This window comes from Scyliorhinus canicula, chromosome 16 (assembly GCF_902713615.1).
Source record: "Scyliorhinus canicula chromosome 16, sScyCan1.1, whole genome shotgun sequence".
In the NCBI taxonomy this organism is placed as follows: domain Eukaryota; kingdom Metazoa; phylum Chordata; class Chondrichthyes; order Carcharhiniformes; family Scyliorhinidae; genus Scyliorhinus; species Scyliorhinus canicula.
In genome coordinates this window covers 79,122,250-79,144,374 of record NC_052161.1, presented here as the reverse complement: position 1 = coordinate 79,144,374, position 22,125 = coordinate 79,122,250, and the positions used below count along the sequence as shown (strand labels likewise).

The following is a 22,125-nucleotide window of genomic DNA, read 5'->3' as shown; positions in this document are numbered from 1 at the left end:
CACCTGACTGAATGCCCCACTCCTACTGGTTGCTTGTTTTTAATTGAATACCAATAGTCTCGCTGGTTGGCAGTCAGCCGACCAATCACAACACCCCTTTCAACTCCACGTGCCAACGTGTTCTAGCTGCTCGCTGATTGGCGGAAGTGCGCAGATGCGGGCTCGTTGATTGGTAGATGCGCAGACGCGGGGTGCCTGATTTGTGGCGGTCCGCGGGATCAAGGTCGCTGATTGGTGAAATTCCGTGGGCACGTGGTCGCTGATTGGTGGAATTCCGTGGGCGCGCGGTCGCTGATTGGTGCAGGTGCGCATGCGCAAGATCGCCGATTGGTGGAGACGTGCGGTCGTTGATTGGCGGAGGAGCGTAGGCGTGAGGTCGCTGATTGGTGAAGGATATGGGCGCGGGATCGTTGATTGGCGCACGTGCGCAGGCGCGGGGTGGCAGATTGGTGGAGGTACGCAGGCGCGAGGTCGCTGATTGGTGAAGGTATGCGGGTGCGAGGTCGCTGATTGGTGGAGTTACGCAGGCGCGTGGTCGCTGATTGGCGGAGGTAAGCAGGATCGCTGATTGGTTAACGTGCGCGGCCGCGGGGAGGGGCCCTGGGACAGCAAGATGGCGACCGCGGAGCCGGCAACAGTGGCAGAGCCGGTGAGGAAAGCGGCAGGTCCAGCCGAGCAGGGTTGGCGATGGCGCGGGAGGCGGGAGAAGCTGGATCTGAGATCTGATCTGATCTGAGCTGTCCCATGACCGCAGTGTACTGGCGGGATCAGCGCGGCATGTACCGGTTTGGCGGGCAGTCGCGGAGGCCTGGCCGAGCCCGGGCCTAGTGGCGGTGCCAGGCTTTGGCCTGGGCCTCGGAGTGACCGGTATCCAGGTTCTTGACCAAGTTACAGGTCTCGGGTAGGGGTGTGTGTTACTCCACTCCGCGGGTGGGGTATTGATTTGGGCCAGATGGCAATAGGCTGTGCCAGGAGGTTACTGAGTGGTTGTTGGAGAAAGGGCAGGTGGCTGTGGGATACTTGTGGTATTTTCATATCTTTACTGTCTTCTAATGGTATGCTCCCCTTGCTGGTAAATACTGAGGCAAAATTATTATTCAAATTTTCTGTAATTACCGACAAGTTGATCATAGGGACCCTTTATGGATATTTAGTTTGCCATCTGTCCAATACCTCAGGTGGCACAGTGGTTAGTACTGCTGCCTCATAGTGCCAGCGACTCTGGTTCAATCCCGGCCTCTGGTTACTGTGTGTGTAGAGTTGCAGTTTCCTTCCACAGTCCAAAAATGTGCAGCTTAGGTGGGCTGGCCATGTTAAATTGCCTTTCGTGTCCAACATTATGAAAGTTAGGTTACCGAGTTACACGGACAGTATGGGGTGGATGGACATGAGTAAAGTGTTCTTTCGGAGGGCTGGTGTAAACCCAATTGGCCGAATGGCCTCCTTAGGCACTGACCTGTATAAGAAGGACGGGTTGCATCTAAACTGGAGAGGCATAAATATTCTGGCCGCGGGGTTTGGTAGTGTCACACGGGAGGGTTTAAACTAGTATGTCAGGGGGGTTGGCACCGGAGCAATAAGTCAGAAGGTGAAAGCATTGAGGGAAAACTAGGGAATAGGGCCAGTATGGCTCTGAGGCAGAGCAGACAGGGAGATGTTGCTGAACACAGCGGGTCTGGTGGCCTGAAGTGCATTTGTTTTAATGCAAGAAGTATTACGGGTAAGGCAGATGAACTTAGAGCTTGGATTAGTACGTGGAACTATGATGTTGTTGCCATTACAGAGACCTGGTTGGGGGAAGGATAGGATTGGCAGCTGTATAGAACCACACTTGGAGTGTAGTGTAGTGTTCAATTCTGGTCGCCACATTACCAGAAGGATGTGGAGGCTTTAAAGAGGGTGCAGAAGAGATTTACCAGGATGTTGCCTGGTATGGAGGGCATTAGCTATGAGGAGCGGTTGAATAAACTCGGTTTGTTCTCACTTGAACGACGAAGGTTGAGGGGCGACCTGATAGAGGTCTACAAAATTATGAGGGGCATGGACAGAGTGGGTCGTCAGGCTTTTCCCCAGGATAGAGGGGTCAATTACTGAGGGGCAAGGTTTAGAGTAGATGTACGAGGCAAGTTTTTTTACACAGACGGTAGTGGGTGCCTGGAACTTGCTGCCGGAGGAGGTGGCGGAAGCAGGGACGATCGTGACATTTAAGGGGCATTTTGACAAATACATGAATAGGATGGGAATAGAGGGATCCGGACCTAGGAAGTGTAGAAGATTGTAGTTTAGTCGGGCAACATGGTCGGCGCGGGCTGAAGGGCCTGTTCCTGTGCTGTACTTTTCTTTGTTGCGATTTTATGATTGCCCGAAGCCCCCATTCTACATTTGTGACATTCCAACAGCGGGTGCATTGCATCTTGGCTGAACTGGGGGATTCTGCTTGGTTTTGGACTGAGCCTGCGATTCTGTCCTATTCAGACCCGAGTTGGTTATCCTCTCTTTGAGAATTTGGTACAAAAATGACTGAACTATCAGGAATTGACTAGTTGTCTGGTTCAGATTTTATATTTCAGTTATCAGATGGGTGGGAAAGGATCTGGCAGGTGAATGTGCCATCGCACATTGGGTCTGCCCCAACAAATAAATCCAAATTCCTTGGGTTGTTTGTCTATGAATGTCTATTTATTACATGGTATTGCTGTAAAGCTCAAGTGGTTTGTTGAGTCAAGGCAGAAAATAGCCAGTAATGCTTTTGTGCTGGATGTTTTGAAACCTTCACAGTCCACACAAGTGCATCAAGGATTGTGATTCACAATATAGGTCAACAGTGAAGCAATCAAATGTAATATTTCAAAGTTTGCTGCTGATACAAAACTATGTGGAATGTGAGGGGTAAGCAAAGAAGCTTCAAGGCGATATAGATGAGTGAGTGGACAAATATATGGCAGAACAGTATAATGTGGGCAAGTGTGATGTTATCCACTTCAGCAACAAACAGACCGTCAGTGTATTTTTAAAATGGTGATGGATTGGGAAATAGTGATTTAAAAAAAAAGGGACTGGGTGTCTTTGTACTCCAGTCATTGAAGCAAGCATGCAGTGACAGCAAACAGGAAGACAACGGGTATGTTGGCCTTCATTGCAATAGAACTTTAGTACAGAACAAAGAAAAGTATAGCATCGGAACAGGCCCTTCGGCCCTCCAAGCCTGCGCCGACCATGCTGCCCGTCTAAACTAAAATCTTCTATATTTCCGGGGTCCATATCCCTCTATTCCCATCCTATTCATGTAATTGTCAAGATGCCCCTTAAACGTCACTATCGTCTCTGCTTCCACCACCTCCTCCGGCAGCATGTTCCAGGCACCCACTACCCTCTGTGTAAAAACCTTGCCTCTTACATCTCTTAACCTTGCCCCTCGCACCTTAAACCTATGCCCCCTAGTAATTGACCCCTCTACACTGTGAAAAAGCCTCTGACTATCCACTCTGTCTATGCCCCTCATAATTTTGTAGACCTCTATCAGATTGCCCCTCAACCTCCTTTGTTCCAGTGAGAACAAATCAAGTTTATTCAACCTCTCATCATAGCTAATGCCCTCCATACCAGGCAACATCCTGGTAAATCTCTTCTGCACCCTCTCTACAGCCTCCACATCCTTCTGCTAGTGTGATGACCAGAATTGAACATTATACGCCAAGTGTGGCCCTAACTAGGTTCTATACAGCTGCAACATGACTTGCCAATTTTATACTCAATGTCCCGGCCAAAGAAGGCAAGCATGTTTATGCCTTCTTGACTACCTTCTCCACCAGTGTTGCCCCTTTCAGTGACCTGTACACCAAGATCTCTCTGACTGTCAATACTCTTGAGGGCTCTACCATTCCCTGTATATTCCCCACCTGTATTAGACCTTCCAAAATGCATTACCTCACATTTGTCCAGATTAAACTCCATCTGCCATCTCACCGTTTAAGTCTCCAAACGATCTAAATCCTGCTGTATCCTCTGACAGTCCTCATCGCTATCCGCAATTCCATGTGTTGTCTGCAAACTTACTAATCAGACCAGTTACATTTTCCTCCAAATCATTTACATATACTATGAACAGCAAAGGTCCCAGCACTGATCCCTGCGGAACACCAGTAGTCTCAGCCCTCCAATCAGAAAAGCATCCTTCCATTGCTACTCTCTGCCTTCTATGACCGAGCTAGTTTTGTATCCATCTTGCCAGCTCACCTCTGATCCCATGTGACTTCACTTTTTGTACCAGTCTGCCATGAGGGACCTTGTCAAAGTCCATATAGACAACATCCATTGCCCTACCTGCATCAATCATCTTTGTGACATCCTCGAAAAACAGGAAGTAGGATCTCTTGCAGGACCTTGGTGAGACTACGCCTGGGCAGGGCCTTGGTGAGACCACACCTGGAGTAGTGTGCAGATTTGGTATCAAATTAATTATATACTTGAAATTGAGGGAGTGCAGTGAAGGTTGAGCAGCCTGATTACTGGGATTGCAGGATTGTCATATGAGGAGATTTTGGGTAGACTGGGCCTGTGTTCATTGAGGTTCAGATAATGAGAGGAGATCTCATTGAAATGTATAAAATTCTCTCAGGGCTAAACAGACTGGATGCAGGAATGTTGTTTCCTCTGGCTGGGGAACTGGAAGAAAGTGTCACAGTCTCAGGATCCGAGCTGGTCATATCGCACTGAGAAACTTCTTCAATCAGAGGATGGTGAACCTGTGGAATTCTCTACCACAATAGGGCTGTGGAGGCCACGTCACTGAATATATTTAAGAAAGAAATTGGTAGATTTCTGGACATTAAAAGGGGTATGGGGAGAGAGTGTGGAGTATGGCATAGAGGTAGAGAATCAGCCATGATCACATTGAATGGACCGAATGGCCTGCTCCTAGTTTCTGTTTTTTAAGAAAAGGCATCTTGAGCTGAAGGAACAATCTTGGGAACACTCAGTCACATCTATTGCGAGCAGCTGCCACAAGAAATGTTGTATTTTGCAGCATAGGTCCACAATCAGTTCATTCATCCCCTGATCCATCATTCAGTGGTTGGGTGGGGCTGGTTTAGCACAGGGCTAAATCACTGGCTTTGAAAGCAGACCAAGGCAGGCCAGCAGCACGGTTCAATTCCTGTACCAGCCTCCCCGAACAGGTGCCAGAATGTGGCGACTAGGGGCTTTTCACAGTAACTTTATTTTGAAGCCTACTTGTGACAGTAAGCGATTTTCATTTCATTTTCATTATGGTTGACCTGCACTTCATCTTAACTCCATCTCTTCTCCATCTTCTGCTAGTCTTTGTTCTTTAGCATTTATTATTTTTATCCAATAGAAATCAACCAATCTTAGTTTTGAAATTTTCAATCGACTCCCCCCATCCTCAAAAGGGGCTTTTGGGAGAGTTCCAGATTTCCACCACCTTTTGTGAAGAGGTGCCCTCAACATCCCAGTCCTAATTTTAAAGTTATGCTCCCCTCCTTTCACAAGATGTCCCCAGCAGAGAAAATAGTTCCCCCTCTCTACCCTATCAAATCCCCGAATCACTTCAATTAAATTGCACCTTAATCTTCAACACTCAAGGGAATAAAATTAATGTTCCCTCTAGCTGGGTGATCACACAGGAACCTGAAAACTCCTACTTTAGGTCTGTGTTCATGGAGGAAGACACAAATAACTTCCCACAAATACTGAGAAACCAAGGATCTAGGGAGAAGGAGGAATTAAAGGAAATTAATATCACTATTAAAATAATGTTGGAGAAATTAATGGGACTAAGGGCTGATAAATTTATAGGGCCTGATAATCAACATCCCAGGGCACTAAATGAGGTGGCCATGGAAATACTGGATGCGTCAGTTGTCATCTTTCAAAATTCCGTCGATTCTGGAACCGTCCAGGCAGCTTGGGAGGGTGATAAATGTAACCCTGCTGCACTGCTGTTTAAAGCACTGAGGATCCGGGTTTGAATCCCAGCCTCGGGTCACAGTGTGGAGTTTGCACATTCTCCCCGTGCCTGTGTGGGTTTCACCCCCACAACCCAAAGACGTGCAGGTTAGGTGGATTGGCCATGCTAAATTGCCCAAAATTAGAAAAAAAATAATTGGGTGCTCTAAACTTTTTTTTTATAAAGGAGGGAGGGAAAAAATTGGGTATTACAGGCCGCTTGGCACAACATAGTAAAAAATATCAATGGGATTAGACTAAGTTAGCATGGATTCTGAAATGGAAATCAGGTTTTGCAAACCTACTGGAGTTTGCTGAGGATGTAACTAGTAGAATAGATACGGGTGAATCAGTGGATGTGTATTTGGATTTTCAGAAAGATTTTGAGAAAGTCCCACATAGGTGGGTTCTTGTGTAAAATTAAAGTATATGGGAGTAGCATAGATTGGCAATTGGCTGGCAGATAGGAAGCAGTAGGAATAAATGTGTCTTTTTTGAAATGGCTGGCAGTGATTTGTGCGGTCCTGCAGGGATTAGTGCTATTTACCACATACACTGATTTGGATGAGGGAAGCAAAATTCATATTTCCAAGTTTGCTGATGACACAAAACTTGGTAAGAATGTGAGTGCTGAAGAGGATGTTGAGTAAGTGGGCAAATATATGGCAGATGCAATATAAAGTGGATAAATGTGAATTTGTCCACTGTGGACAGAAACAAAGTGGCAGAATATTATATAAATGGTGATAAATTGGGAAATATTGACGTACAAAGGAACCTTGGTTTTCTTGTTCACCAATCACAAAGCAAGCAGTTAGGAAGGCAAATGTTATGTTGGCCTTCATTGCAAGAGGATTTGAGTACAGGAGCAAGGATGTACAGGCTCTTAGTGAGGCCAGACCTGGATTATTGTGTGCAGTTTTGAGCTCCTTGTCTAAGAAAGAATAATCTTGCCATAGAGGGAGTGCAGCGAATATTCACCAGACTAATTCCTAGGATGGCAGGATTGTTGCATGAAGAGAGATTGGGTCAACTGGGCCTGTATTGACTTGAATTTAGAAGACCGAGAGGGGATCTAATTGAAATGTATAAAACTGACAGGGCTGGACAGACTAGATGCCAAGATTATGTTTCCTCTGGCTGGGGGTCTAGAACAAGGAATCACAGTTTCCGGATATGGTGTCGGCCATTTAGGACTGAGATGAGGAGAAATTTCTTCACTCGGAGAATGGTGAATCTGTGAAATTCTCCACCACAGAAAGCTGTGGAGGCCAAACCACTGAATATATTTAACACACAAATAGATTTCTAGACTCTGAAGGTGTCAAGAGGTATAGGGAGAGCACCGAAGTATGGTGTGGGTTGGTGAAGCAGGCTCGAGGGGCTGAATCACCCTCCCTTCCCAGTTTCCATGTGCACATCCCAGTTGCTTTTAAGTTATGGTGGCTGCCCAAAATAATTATAAAAGCTTGTGTATTTAAACACATCAGCATCAGTTCAAAGAAGATGAGCTGAAAACAAGCTTTGTCTAAGTCTTGTCCTCATAAATTTAATTGGTTCGACCCGCTGTCATCCTGATGAATCTGCACTCCCTCCAAAACTAATGCAACCTTCTTGAGATGAAGTGTCCAGAGTATTCTAAATGGTGTGGAGCCCAGTCATAGCATAACTTACAGCCATTTACTTTCCAATTCCCTCAAGATAAAGGCTGTAATTCCATTGACCCTTTTCATTATTTTTTTGTATCTGTCTGGAAGATTTTACTGATTTCTGTACTTGGGCTCCTCCATAGTTCCTAGCTTCTCCACATCTGGAATGTTCTCTGATCTATCTTTACTTCAATCCCAGGTTGATGACCATGCACTTTCCTGCAATGGGGAAAACTGCAGTAGATGGAATTTACTTAATCTATCAATGTCCCTTTGAACTTTCTGCTATCTACACCATGTTCTGTGTCAGCAAACTCCTTTTATAGTTAAAAAAGGAGACCCCAGTACAGATCCAGTTGATGCAGTGAAGTTAAACAAGCAGCAACGAGGAGTGGCCAGTCATCTGTTTTTGTTGTTAGTGATGGATCATTATTGGTTAGGACACTGGGAAAGATAGCTTGTACCTCCTTGAATCATGTCATGGCTTATCTTACATCCAGTAGAACAGACAAAGGGAGTTTCAGTTTAATGTCTTATCTGAAGTGCGTAATCTGAAGCTAAAACTAGCTACCGCTGAGCCATGTTATTTTGTGAGCAAGAGTTAAAGGCAAAATCTCACCCACACAAAAGTCAGGTGATTGCTTCTCTTATGGAAATGATGAGCTTTTGGGAAGGGGATTCTATTTATGAATAACAAATCTTGGCACTAGTCGTGTTGGGGGGGGGGGGGCTAAAAGGAGCAAATTGGGAAAACTGGCTGAGTCAACATATTGCAACCTTCACAGAGATGAACAGATGCCAACCAGCTCCCACGGCTCATAGCTGAGAAAGATAAGCATTGCATCTTTAAAAGTTCTTGATGAAACATCAATTTAAGCAATTGATTTATGGCCTCACAATGTTAAATGCCAGGAAGTCAATCTATCTTGCTGTTCATTGTTTCATCATTTATAACTGAAGCAAGGTCAGGTTTGCTGCTCTTTTAAAAGTGGGATTGGAGGCCTGTCCATTCTGGTTGGGACGTAAATGAGAGACAGAGTTAGTACCTAATAAGTCCCATTTATTCCTCTATGTAAGATACCATCTTTTATCGGTACAGTGTTAAGCAATGCTGTGTTAACGGAACATAATCTTAAAATTTGAACCATGTGATTTAAGAGGAAAATCAGGAAATCGTTTTTCACATAAAGGGTAGTCAAAATCTGGAAATCCTTGCCTAACATGCTGTGATGCTCGAACAATTGGAGATTTGGAGGCTCAGGTTGATAGATTTTTGTTAGGTAACGGTACTGGGAGTATGGAGCATATACATGGTTAAATGGACTTGTGTGTCACAATCTAATAGAATGGTGGAATAGTTATCGAATCATTGAATTGTGATGGTGCATTCTGAGGCCATTTCGCTCAAAGAGGGACTGAATGGCCTATTTTGTGTCTGTGTTAAAGATCCAACTATTGGTTCTTCTCCTGAGATGCTGTTGAACCTACTGAGATTGTATCTGTAAGTTAGGATTTACTTAATTTGAGTTTTCTCTGGAAAGCACTTTCTTCTAGACTGTACAGCAAACTTTGCTTCAAGCTTCACAAGTGTAAGCTGTCACTGGCAGCATTTTCCTTTTTAAACAGAGTAAACACAAGTACATTATTATACAACATCCCCCATCTTAGACCCTCAGTTTGTGTCCAATTTCTCGGCCTGCACAAAGGCCCACGCCTCCTCCGGGGACTCAAAATAATGGTGCCGGTCCTTGTAGGTGACCCACAGATGCGCCGGCTGCAACATGCCAAACTTCACGCTCCGTCTGTGGAGCACCGCCTTCGTCCGGTTGAACTCGGCCCTCCGCTTCGCCACCTCCGCACTCCAGTCCTGGAAGATCCGCACCTCCGTGTTCTCCCACTTGCTGCTCCGCTCCTTCTTGGCCCACCGGAGCACACACTCACGATCCACGAACCGATGAAACCGCACCAACACTGCCCGCGGCGGCCCGTTCGGCTTGGGCCTCCTCGCCAGAATTCTGTGGGCCCCCTCCAACTCCAGGGGCCCCTGGAAGGACCCAGCCCCCATCAGCGAGTTCAGCATAACGACCACATAGGCCGCCAGGTCCGACCCCTCGAGCCCCTCCGTGTGGCCCAGGATCCGCAAATTCTTCCTCCTCGACCGGTTGTCCAGCTCCTCGAACCGCTCCTGCCATCTTTTATGGAGCGCCTCGTGCATCTCCACCTTCCCCACCACGGCCTCGACCTCGTCCTCCCTTTCGGTGGCCTGCTGCTGCAGCTCCCGGATCACGGCCAACTGGGCTGTCTGAGTCTCCATCAGCTCTCTGGTGGTAACCTTCAACGACTCCAGCAGCTCCACCTTAAGCTCCTGGAAGCAGTGCATCAGAGTCTCCTGTGCCCACTGCCTCCACTCCTCCGGGCCTCCGCCGGCCGCCATTTTGTTTTTCTTCCCCCGCTTTTCCAGGGGTGCTTCCACTGTTGTTCTTCTTACCCCACTCCTGGTCAGGACCGTAGGGATCGACTCCAGTCCCCTTCCCACGTCGGGATTCGTCGACGAAGTTCCGTTTGAAGACTTCTTACTTCAGTTAACCGTATTTATTTCACTGAGAGGGGATTTAATTACTGTGATCGCTCAGTGAAACTCCTCATCCTTGATGGCATCATCTCTCAGTGAGTCTCTGTTGTCCGACTCCATGATCCTGAACTCCCAACTGCCTAAACAGTGTGTCCTGTCACACCAACTATACGTTGTGATGGTCAACTGTGTCCTGTCACACTAACTATACACTGAGATGGTCAGCTGTGTCCAATCATCAACTATACACTGAGATGGTCAGCTGTGTCCTGTCACCAACTATACACTGTGATGGTCAGCTGTGTCCAATCATCAACTATACACTGAGATGGTCAGCTGTGTCCCATCATCAACTATACACTGTGATGGTCAGCTGTGTCCTGTCACCAACTATACACTGTGATGGTCAGCTGTGTCCTGTCACCAACTATACATTGTGATGGTCAGCTGTGTCCCGTCATCAACTATACACTGTGATGGTCAGCTGTGTCCTGTCACCAACTATACACTGTGATGGTCAGCTGTGTCCTGTCACCAACTATACATTGTGATGGTCAGCTGTACACTGTCAGTCAGCTGTGTCCTGTCACACCAACTATACACTGATGGTCACCTGTGTCCTGTTACCTGCAATATTTTACATTGGTCTTTATTAATGTCTCAGGCTTTTGCATTTTGCCAATAAAGGTGCGTAACAAAACTTGGAAGATTAATGTTTATAATGCTCATGCCCTAATCTTTATTCAATTTATTTTACAGCAGGAAGTACCAGAAGTACTGGAAGCTGATTCAGCAGCAGCACCTGAAGTGTGTTCTGAAACTGTAACCCCGGCACAATACCTAAAACATCCTTTACAAAACAGGTCAGTCTGAGTTTGTGCACCAGGAATTAACATGAGCTTTTGTAACAGTTCGGGAAGGTGGAAAAGGGCTAAAGAGCTTCAGATAATTTTGTATCTGGAGTATAAAAGCAAAAGAGTGATGTTGAGCTTGAGGGCACGGTCACAGTACCGTGTATAGTTTTTGCAACCTATTACAGGAATCCGAGATATTTATAGCACAGAAGGTGGCCATTCAACCCATCATACCTATGAAGAGCAGTTATACTTGGTTCAGTTGTTGTCCCCAGCCTTGTAAGTTCCTCATCCTCAGTAACTGCCCAAAGTACTTTGGGAATTATTAATGGAATCAGCTTCCACCACATTTTCTACTGAAGTGTACCAGAACTCAACAACTTGTAAAAACATTTCTCTTCATTCATAGATATTTTGCCAATGATTTTTAAATCCATGGCCCCTGGTTGTTAACTCAGCAGAGGGAAAACCCTTTCTTGATCTACTCTTAGCAAAACCTCTCATCATCTTAAACTTCCATTAGATCATCTCTTGCCATTTTCTGTTCAAGGGAACTCGGAAGTAGCTATTCAAACCTTTCCTCATAGATTAATTCCCTTATTGTTGGTAAACCTCCACGTAACTAAGGTTTTCCCATCTTTTCTGAAGTGGTGCCAGGAAATTGTACACCATATTTCAGTTGAAGTCTGTCTTTTTGCCTATGTATTCTTTTTTTTTTTATAAATTTAGATTACCCAATTATTTTTTCTATTAAGGGGCAATTTAGCATGGCCAATCCACCTACTCTGCACATTTTTGGGTTGTGGGGGTGAAACCCACGCAGACACGGGGAGAATGTGCAAACTCCACACGGACAGTGACCCAGAGCCGGGATCGAACCTGGGACCTCAGCGCCGTGAGGCGGTTGTGCTAACCACTAGGCCACCGTGCTGCCCTTTGCCTATGTATTCTAATCTCTGTTTATAAACCCAGTAAGAAGCCTTACAACGCCAAGTTAAAGTCTAACAGGTTTGTTTCAAACACGAGCTTTCGGAGCACTGCTCCTTCCTCAGGTGAAGGAGCAGTGCTCCGAAAGCTCGTGTTTGAAACAAACCTGTTGGACTTTAACCTGGTGTTGTAAGACTTCTTACTGTGCTTACCCCAGTCCAACGCCGGCATCTCCACATCATATAAAACCAGGTAACCCATGTGATATGCATCTACAGTAACAACCTCCTAGCCATTTTTTGAGGATTTGTGTATATGGACCCCAAGGTTCTCTTTGCTTATTTACCCGTTCCAAAGTTCTCCCATTTATACTAAACTGGTTTCACAGCTTTCTGTAATGAACTCTATCTGCCATGCTTCTGCCATTTTAGCATCTTGTCTGTGGCCCTGAAGTCTGCAGTATTCCCATCTCTACTATGTTGCAAGTTCCATATCATCTGCAGACCTTCTAATGCTGCTCACTACACCCAAGTCCAGGTCTTCCGATAAACACTGAAATGGACCCCATCAGACGCCTGCAGTGGATCACCACTAAAAACCTGCCTGAAAAACAATGTATTTTGTTTCGTCACTGATCTAATTCAATTTCCTTACTGCCACATTCCCTTTTATTCCAAGAACTTCCATCTTAATATTCATCCTTTGTTCCACTTTATATACCTTCCACTTCTTTACCTCGGTCTGCTGTCCTTCGATTTGAGAATTATGTTGTCTCAATGTCGTGAATTTTTGTCACAAGGCTTCGTGCGACTGGAAAGTCATTTCTCCACCAGCAAATCTTTGAACACATGGGGCAGTTTGTCCTATGCATTATTGGAACCTGGAGTTCAGGATTCTCTTCCTTCTCTTTTCATCTTTGCTGCAGTTCTGCCTCATTAAAACATAGGGACTTAGATGACGCAGCTTGATGGGCAAATTGTCGCCATTCTGAATGATTGGTAGCAAACACCTCCCAGTTATTAATGTTGGGCTCCAAAGAGAAGTTAAGAGTGCTTTTGAAGCATTTTCCTTATCCTCGGGAACGGCAGCCGTTTGAGAGTTGAAAGAATAGGACCGGACGGGGAGACAGTTCTTGGCCATCTGGTCACAATGCCCAGTGTATTGAGGTTGATTTGCAGGGATTTTGCCTGAATGCTTCGACCATAGACCATAAGACAGAGGAGAGAAGTAGGCCATTTGGCCCATCGAGTCTGCTTCGCCATTCAATGAGATCATGGCTGGTCTGACATGACTATCCTCAACTCCACTTTCCTGCTTTATTCCCATAACTATTAATTCCCTTATTGATTAAAAAGATGTCTATCTCAGCCTTGAACACGCTTAAGGACTCAGCCTTTACAGCCCTTTGCGGTAAAGAATTCCACAGATTCACTACCCTCAGAGAAGAAATTCCTCCTCATTTCTGTCTTAAATGGGTGATTCCTTCCACTGAGATTATGTCCTCTGGTCCTGGACTCTCCCACATGGGGAAACATCCCTTCAGCACCTACCCTGTCAAGCCACCTGAGACTCCTATATGTCTCAATAAATTTGCCTCACTCTTCTAAATTCCAATTAGTGCAGGCTCAACCTCTCATAAGAAAATCACTCCATACCCAGGATCAACTAAGTGAACCTTCTTTGGAGTGCCTCCAATGCCATTACATATTTCCTCAGATAAGGGGATCAGAACTGTTCACAGTATTCCAAGTGTGGCCCTATATAGTTTTAGCAAGACTTTTATACTTCATTTACACTCTGTTCTCTTTGAAATGAATGCTAGCATTCCATTTGCCTTCCCAATTACCTGCTGAACTTGCATGCTACCTTTTTGTGATTATGCACATGGACTGCCAGATGCCCCGTGCTGCAGTTTTCTGCAGCCTTTCTCCATTTAACTAATATTCAGGCCCTTTATTCTTCCTACCGAAATGCATAACTTCACATTTTCCTGCATTATATTCCATCCAGTAAGATTTTGTCCACTCTTTTAAACTGTCTATATCTCTCTGTGGATTCATTATCCTTAACATCTTCCCACCTATATTTGTGACATCCGCAAACTTAGCATAAGAACATTAACTTCCCTCATCCAAGTCATTAATGTATATTGTAAATGGGTGGCACAGTGGCGCAGTAGTTATCACTGCTGCCTATAGCACTGAGGACCCGGGTTTGATCCCAGCCCCGGGTCACTGTCTTTGTGGAGTTGGCACATTCTCCCCGTGTCTGCACGGGGTTCATCCCCACAACCCAGAGATGTGCAGGTTAGATGGATTGGCCTTTGCCCCTTAAATTGCCCTTAATTGGAAAAAAATAATAATTGGGTACTCTAAATTTAAAAAAAAAATATATGTATATATTGTAAATAATTGTGGCCCAGCACAGATTCTTGTGGCACTCCACTAGTTACAGGTCGCCATCCTGTATGCCCCTCTAAAACCAACCATGCCTTCTTTCAATCCTCTATCCTTGCTAATAAACTGCCCCCCACACCATGGCTCTGAACTTGTAGCCTTTTGTGAGGTAGTTTATTGAACACTTTTTGGAAATCCAAATATATTGCATCTCCTGGTTTCCCCTTTATCCTGCTCATTAGCACCTCAAGCAATTCTAATAAATTTGTCTGTCATGGTTTCCCATTCATGAAGCCATGCTGACTCTGCTTGATTATATTACGTATTTCTAAATGCAATGTTATTATATCCTTTTTAATGGACTTTAAAATTCTTGTTGAGCTGGCTTCCAGAAGGACATTAGCATTTGTCTCCCATTTAATCCAGAGGATGTGATGATGGCATTGCTGATTGAATTTCTCTTGTGCTTTTGTGTGTTGCCGAGAGACACACACACAGACACACACACAGACACACACACACAGACACACACACAGACACACACACAGACACACACACACAGACACACACACAGACACACACACAGACACACACACAGACACACACACAGACACACACACAGACACACACACAGACACACACACAGACACACACACAGACACACACACAGACACACACACAGACACACACACAGACACACACACAGACACACACACAGACACACACACAGACACACACACAGACACACACACAGACACACACACAGACACACACACAGACACACACACAGACACACACACAGACACACACACAGACACACACACAGACACACACACAGACACACACACAGACACACACACAGACACACACACAGGCACACACACAGGCACACACACAGGCACACACACAGGCACACACACAGGCACACACACACACAGGCACACACACACACACAGGCACACACACACACACAGGCACACACACACACACAGGCACACACACACACAGGCACACACACACACAGGCACACACACACACAGACACGCACACACACAGACAGGCACACACACAGACAGGCACACACACACACACACACACAGACACACACAGACACACACAGACACACACAGACACACACAGACACACACAGACACACACAGACACAGACACACACAGACAGACACACACAGACACACACACACACACACAGACACACACACACACACAGACACACAGACACACAGACACACAGACACACAGACACACAGACACACACACACACAGACACACAGACACACAGACACACACACACACACACAGACACACAGACACACAGACACACAGACACACAGACACACACACACACACACACACACACACACACACACAGACACACACTAGGTCCCGGGTGACAACAACTGCTCTGTTCACAGGGACTTTTGTTGATTTGTGGAGGTCCTTGTTGTCAAGCCGTTGCAGACGGCTGAATTGGCACAGAATTGAAGAGATCAAGAGAGGCTCGCAACTCTGGTGCAGAGTGGGCAACAACACAAGCTCATATAGATTATAGAAGATCATAGAATTTACAGTGCAGAAGGAGGCCATTCGACCCATCGAGTCTGCACCGGCTCCTGGAAAGAGCACCCTACCCAAGGTTAACACCACCCTATCCCCATAACCCAGTAACCCCACCCAACACTAAGGGAAATTTTGGACACCAAGGGCAATTTATCATGTCCAATCCACCTAACTTGCACATCTTTGGACTGTGGGAGGAAACCGGAGCACCCGGAGGAAACCCACGCACACATGGGGAGGATGTGCAGACTCCGCACAGACAGTGACCCAAGCCGGAATCGAACCTGGGACCCTGGAGCTGTGAAGCGATTGTGGTCAGTTAAGTTTTGGCAAGGAAGCAACCATGATTAGAGTTTTCCATCTAGACAGTACTTAGGGGTTTGTTTAGCACAGTGGGCTAAACAGCTGGCTTGTAATGCTGAACAAGGCCAGCAGCATGGGTTCAATTCCTGTACCGGCCTCCCGAACAGGCGCTGGAATGTGGCGACTAGGGGCTTTTCACAGTAACTTCATTTGAAGCCTACTAGTGACAATAAGCAATTTTCATTTTCATTTCATTAATGCTGATGCCAGAGGACAGTTGATCTTTGAGGTGAATAACCATTGTCAGGTAGATTGTAAATTGTATGGGGGTTATCGTGTATTTCTTGACTACAGTCTGGGTGTGAAGGCTTCTGTTTCCGACCTCCTACTCAAGACATATCTCCACTAAGGAATTTCAGGATTGTGATTAGTTTTTGTGCATCCTAATTATTAGAGCTCAATCCACAGAACCTTGCAATTCACTAAGTCAAATGCTTTGGGCAGGCCGGTGAATGTAATGAAGAGTCCCTGGAATTGTTGGCACCATTTTGGATTTTTCTGGCAACAATGGCTTTCTTGTAAGCTCCCCTGGAAGTTCTTGATGGGTTGGTGGTCAGATTTTGGTGACGTGTCAGACCATGAGAGGGACCAACTTGTTGCTGCAGAATTCTTCCATCATTGCAGATAATGCGAAACACCATCTTCCATTGCCTGTTCTGCCGTTGACCCTTTGGACCATATTTGGTCTGGCACTGGTCCCTTATCTTGCTGCCAATGGACAGCCTGACCAAGAGCAAGGAGCATCTTTCAAGAGATTGTTGGAATGCACGGACCCCTCTACCACATCAAGGTAGCAATCCATGGAGCAATCATATCACCACCACTCAGAAGGATAAGGGCACTAAGTACACCTCCAGGTTTCCCTCCTGACCCACAATTATATGTTGAGTGTCATTCCAAAAAATAAGTAAAAATTCGTAACTAGAAACACTTGCGTACAATCACCACCCAGTGAAGCAGCGTGGGTATGGCAGGGCTGTATGATTTTCAATCATTTTGTGCTTTTTTATAGAAACATTGAAAATAGGCGCAGGAGGAAGCCATTCGGCCCTTCGAGCCTGCAGCATCAATCCTTATGATCATCAAACTCATACAGTCATAGAGGTTTGCGGCATGAAAACAGGCCCTTCGGCCCAACTTGACCATGCTGCCCAGTTTTTGCCACTAAGCTAGTCCCAATTGCCTGCATTTGGCCCATATCCCTCTAAACCCATATTTCCCATATAAAATGCTTTTTAAAAGACAAAATTGTACCCGCTTCTACTACTGGCAGCTCGTTCCAGACACTCGCCACCCTCTGTGTGAAAGAATTGCCCCTCTGGATACTTTTGGTCTCTCTCCTCTTACCTATGATCTCTAGTTTTAGTCTCCCCTACCTTTGGAAAAGATGTTGACCTTATCTATGCACCTCATTATTTTATAGACCTCTATAAGATGATAATCTTTATTGTCACAAGTTGTAACTGCAATGACGTTACTGTGAAAAGCCCCTTACCCTAAGCTTCCTACGCTTTAGGGAAAAAAAGGTTCCAGCCTCTCCTTATAACTCAAACCATCAAGTCCTAGTAGCATCCTAGTAAATCTTTTCTACAGTCTTTCTAGTTTAATAATACATTTTCTATAGTAGGGTTTCCAGAACTGTACACAGTATTCTAAGTGTGGCTGTACTAATGTCTTGTACAACTTCAACAAGACTTCCCAACTTCTGTATTCAATATTCTGACCAATGAAACCCAAGCATGTCAAATGCCTTCTTCACCACCCTGTCCACCTGTGACTCCACTTTCAAGGAGCTATGAACCTGTACTCCTAGATCTCTTTGTTCTATAACTCTCACTAACGTGCTACCATTAACTGAGTAGGTTCTGCCCTGATTGATCTACCAAAATGCACCACCTCGCATTTATCTAAATTAAACTCCATCTGCCATTCATCGGACCACTGACCCCAAGATCCCGTTGCAATCCTAGATAACCTTCTTTACTGTCCACTATGCCACTACGGTGACATCTGCAAACTTACTAACAAGGCCTCCTAAATTCTCATCCAAATCATTAATATAAGTAACAAATAACAGTGGATCCAGAACTGATCCCTGAAGCACACCATTAGTCACAGGCCTTCAGTTTGAAAAACAACCCTCTACAACCATCTTCATGGTGTTTTGTTGTCAAGCCAATTTTGTATCCAATTGGCTAACGTACCCTGGATCCCGTGAGATTTAACAACCTACCATGTGATATCTTCTCAAAAGCCTTACTAGAGTCCTTGCACACAACGTTGACTGCACTGCCCTCATCTACCTTCTTGTTTACCCCTTCAAAAGACTCAAATCAAATTTGTTCTGACTGTCCCAAATCAGTCCTTGCCTCTCTAAATGCCTGTAAATCTTGTCTCTCAGAATACCTTCTGACAACTTACCCACCACAGATGTTAGGCTCACTTGCCTGTAGTTCCCAGGCTTTTGCCTGCAGCCCTTCGAAAACAAAGGCACAACATTTGCTACCCTCCAATCTTCAGGCACCTCACCTGTGGCTGTCGACGATTCAAATATCTCTGCTAGGTGACCCACAATGTCCTCCCTAGCCTCCCACAACATCCTGGGATACAATTCATCCAGTCCCGGGGATTTGTCTACTGTGATGCGCTTTAATACTTTCAGCACCTCCTTCTCTGTAATATGTACATTTCACAAGACATCGCTATTTATTTCCCCAAGTTCCCTAACATCCATGCCAAACCAAGCCCTGGAGAACTCGAAAAGCCTAAACCCGCCTGCCTCCCTGTATCCTTTGATCCCTTTTGCCCCAAGTGCTAAATCTTTTAAAAATAAATGTAGAGTGCCCAATTCTTATTTTTCAATTAAAGGGCAATTTAGCATCGCCAATCCACCTACCTTGGACATCTTTTGGGTTGTGGGGCTGAGGCCCACATAGACACGGAGAATGTGCAAACTCCACACAGGCAATGACCCGGGGCTGGGATCGAACCCGAGTCCTTGGTGCCGTGGCAACAGTGCTAAGCACTGTGCCACCGTACTGCCCTGCCACAAGTGCTATATCTAACTGCTTTTTCAAAACATATAATGTTTTGGCCTCAGATACATTCTGTGGTAATGAATTCCACAGGCTGACCACTCAGTGAAGAAATTTCTCCTCGTCTCTGACCTAAATGGTCTACCCCATATTCTCAGACCGTGACACGTGGTTCTGGACACCCCCACATTAAAAAAGTATACCTGACCTGCCAATTTTCTTCCAACAGAACCTTGCTTCCTCAAATTCTCCTCTTTCCTGTTGTACATTTGAAATGAAATGAAAAAATGAAAATCGCTTATTGTCACGAGTAGGCTTCAATGAAGTTAATGTGAAAAGCCCCTAGTCGCCACATTCCGACGCCTGTCCGGGGAGGCTGGTACAGGAATCGAACCGTGCTGCTGGTCTGCTTTAAAAGCCAACGATTTAGCTTGGTGAGCTAAACCAGCCCCTATTTGAATGGTTTCGTCCATTATCCCACCCTCCACAGTGATAATTTGCACATGTTACACAACCCAGCCATTCAAAAAAAAAAATCATGTTTGATCTCCTGCCTCTACTCCACTTTCTTGCCCCCTATCCATATCCTTTGATTCCCTGAGACCACATATCTGCCTATTCCAGCCTTAAATATATTCAACGATGGAGCTTCCACTGCCCTCTGGGGTAGAAAATTTCAAATATTCACAACCCTCTGTGTGAAGACATTCCTCATTAGCTCAGTCCTAAAGGTCCTTATTCCATCATGTTCTAGATTTCCAGCCAGGGGAAACAATCTTGTCAAAACTTCAGAATTCTGTATGATCCAGTGAGATCACCTCTTGTTCTTAACACCAGAGAATATCGATCCATTCTCATCACAGGATAGATAACCTTCCCATCCCAGCAACCAATCTCGTGAACCTTTCCTGTACTAGCTCTAGTATAAATATAGAACTCCTGAGATGCAGAGACCAAATCTGCACAATGAATTGCAGATGTGGTCTCGCCAAAGCCCTGAGCAATTGTAGCAAGACTTTCTTATTCTCATTCATCCTTACCCAACCTTACATTGTCACAGTATGTTTTCCTCTGTTACCCACACTAATGTCCCTGAGAATCCACTTTAGTGATAAATGACAGGTTGTTCTGTATTGTGGCATTGGGCCCCAACTCTTCACATGGGAATGAGGTGAAAATGAATTGGCAAACGTAGTGTACTGCAAGGCCACTTGTCTTTATAGAGCAAAAGGGTTAACATTACAAGAAAGGTCTACAGTATAAAGTAAAATATATGTTCAGGATTTAAAGGCAAGAAATTCCATTGATTCCCTTGCAAAACCAGCCCCTGTTAACCTGGGTGCTACAGATGGCCAGGTGCTGGCTCCTTGTTAATCTGACACTGATCGCTGGAGAATTCTGGCTCCTTGTTAATCTGACACTGATCCCTGAAGAATTCTGGCTCCTTGTTAATCTGACACTGATCCCTGAAGAATTCTGGCTCCTTGTTAATCTGACACTGATCCCTGAAGAATTCTGGCTCCTTGTTAATCTGACACTGATCCCTGAAGAATTCTGGCTCCTTGTTAATCTGACATGGAGACCTGGAGAATTCTGGCTCCTTGTTAATCTGACACTGATCCCTATAGAATTCTGGCTCCTTGTTAATTTGATACTGACCCCTGGAGAATTCTGGCTCCTTGTTAATCTGACATGGAGACCTGGGGAATTCTGGCTCCTTGTTAATCTGATACTGACCCCTGGAGAATTCTGGCTCCTTGTTAATTTGACCTGGAGAATTCTGGCTCCTTGTTAATCTGACACGGAGACCTGGAGAATTCTGGCTCCTTGTTAATCTGATACTTATCCCTGAAGAATTCTGGCTCCTTGTTAATCTGACACTGATCCCTGAAGAATTCTGGCTCCTTGTTAATCTGACACTGATCCCTGGAGAATTCTGGTTTCTTGTTAATCTGGCAATCCCTGCCGAATTCTCGTTCCTTGTTAATCTGGCACTGATCCTTGGAGAATTCTGGCTCCTTGTTAATCTGACACTGATCCCTGGAGAATTCTGGCTCCTTGTTAATTTGACCTGGAGAATTCTGGCTCCTTGTTAATCTGACACGGAGACCTGGAGAATTCTGGCTCCTTGTTAATCTGATACTTATCCCTGAAGAATTCTGGCTCCTTGTTAATCTGACACTGATCCCTGAAGAATTCTGGCTCCTTGTTAATCTGACACTGATCCCTGGAGAATTCTGGTTTCTTGTTAATCTGGCAATCCCTGCCGAATTCTCGTTCCTTGTTAATCTGGCACTGATCCTTGGAGAATTCTGGCTCCTTGTTAATCTGACACTGATCCCTGGAGAATTCCTGCTCCTTGTTAATCTGACACTAATCCCTGGAAAACTCTGCACTTTATTAATCTGACATTCAGCCCTGGAGAATTCTGGCTCCTTGTTAATCTGACACTGATCCCTGAAATATGTGGTCTCTTTGTTAATCTGACACCGAGTCCTTGAGGATTCTGCCTCTTTGCTAATCTGATGCTAGTGTCTGTAGGGTTCTGACCCCCTGTTAATATGATACAATAATCTTGAAGTTTCTGGATTCTTACTGTTTCTATCACTTTCCATTGCAGATGGGCTTTATGGTATTTTAAAAACGATAAAACCAAAGGTTGGACAGAGAACTTGCGACTTATTGCTAAATTTGATACTGTTGAAGACTTTTGGGCGTAAGTATGATTTGTGAAAATCTGAAACTCCCCCCGAAAAAGCTGCTGAGGTTGGGGGTGAATTGAGA

General features: G+C 45.2%; 1 protein-coding gene across 3 annotated transcripts in view; it reads left to right on the top strand.

Annotated features, from left to right (window-relative positions):
- The first annotated feature begins 555 nt into the window (after nt 1-555).
- The window catches only part of eif4e1c (eukaryotic translation initiation factor 4E family member 1c), a 39,642-nt gene continuing 18,072 nt past the window's right edge, over nt 556-22,125 (top strand). For 2 of the 3 annotated variants that reach the window (XM_038821903.1, XM_038821901.1), the window contains exons 1-3: nt 556-649; nt 10,948-11,051; nt 21,962-22,057. In XM_038821903.1, the coding sequence (XP_038677831.1) occupies nt 614-649; nt 10,948-11,051; nt 21,962-22,057 (236 nt within the window). In that variant the 5' untranslated portion in view covers nt 556-613. The remainder of the gene's footprint in view (nt 650-10,947; nt 11,052-21,961; nt 22,058-22,125) is intronic. The other variant, XM_038821902.1, reaches the window with a different exon arrangement.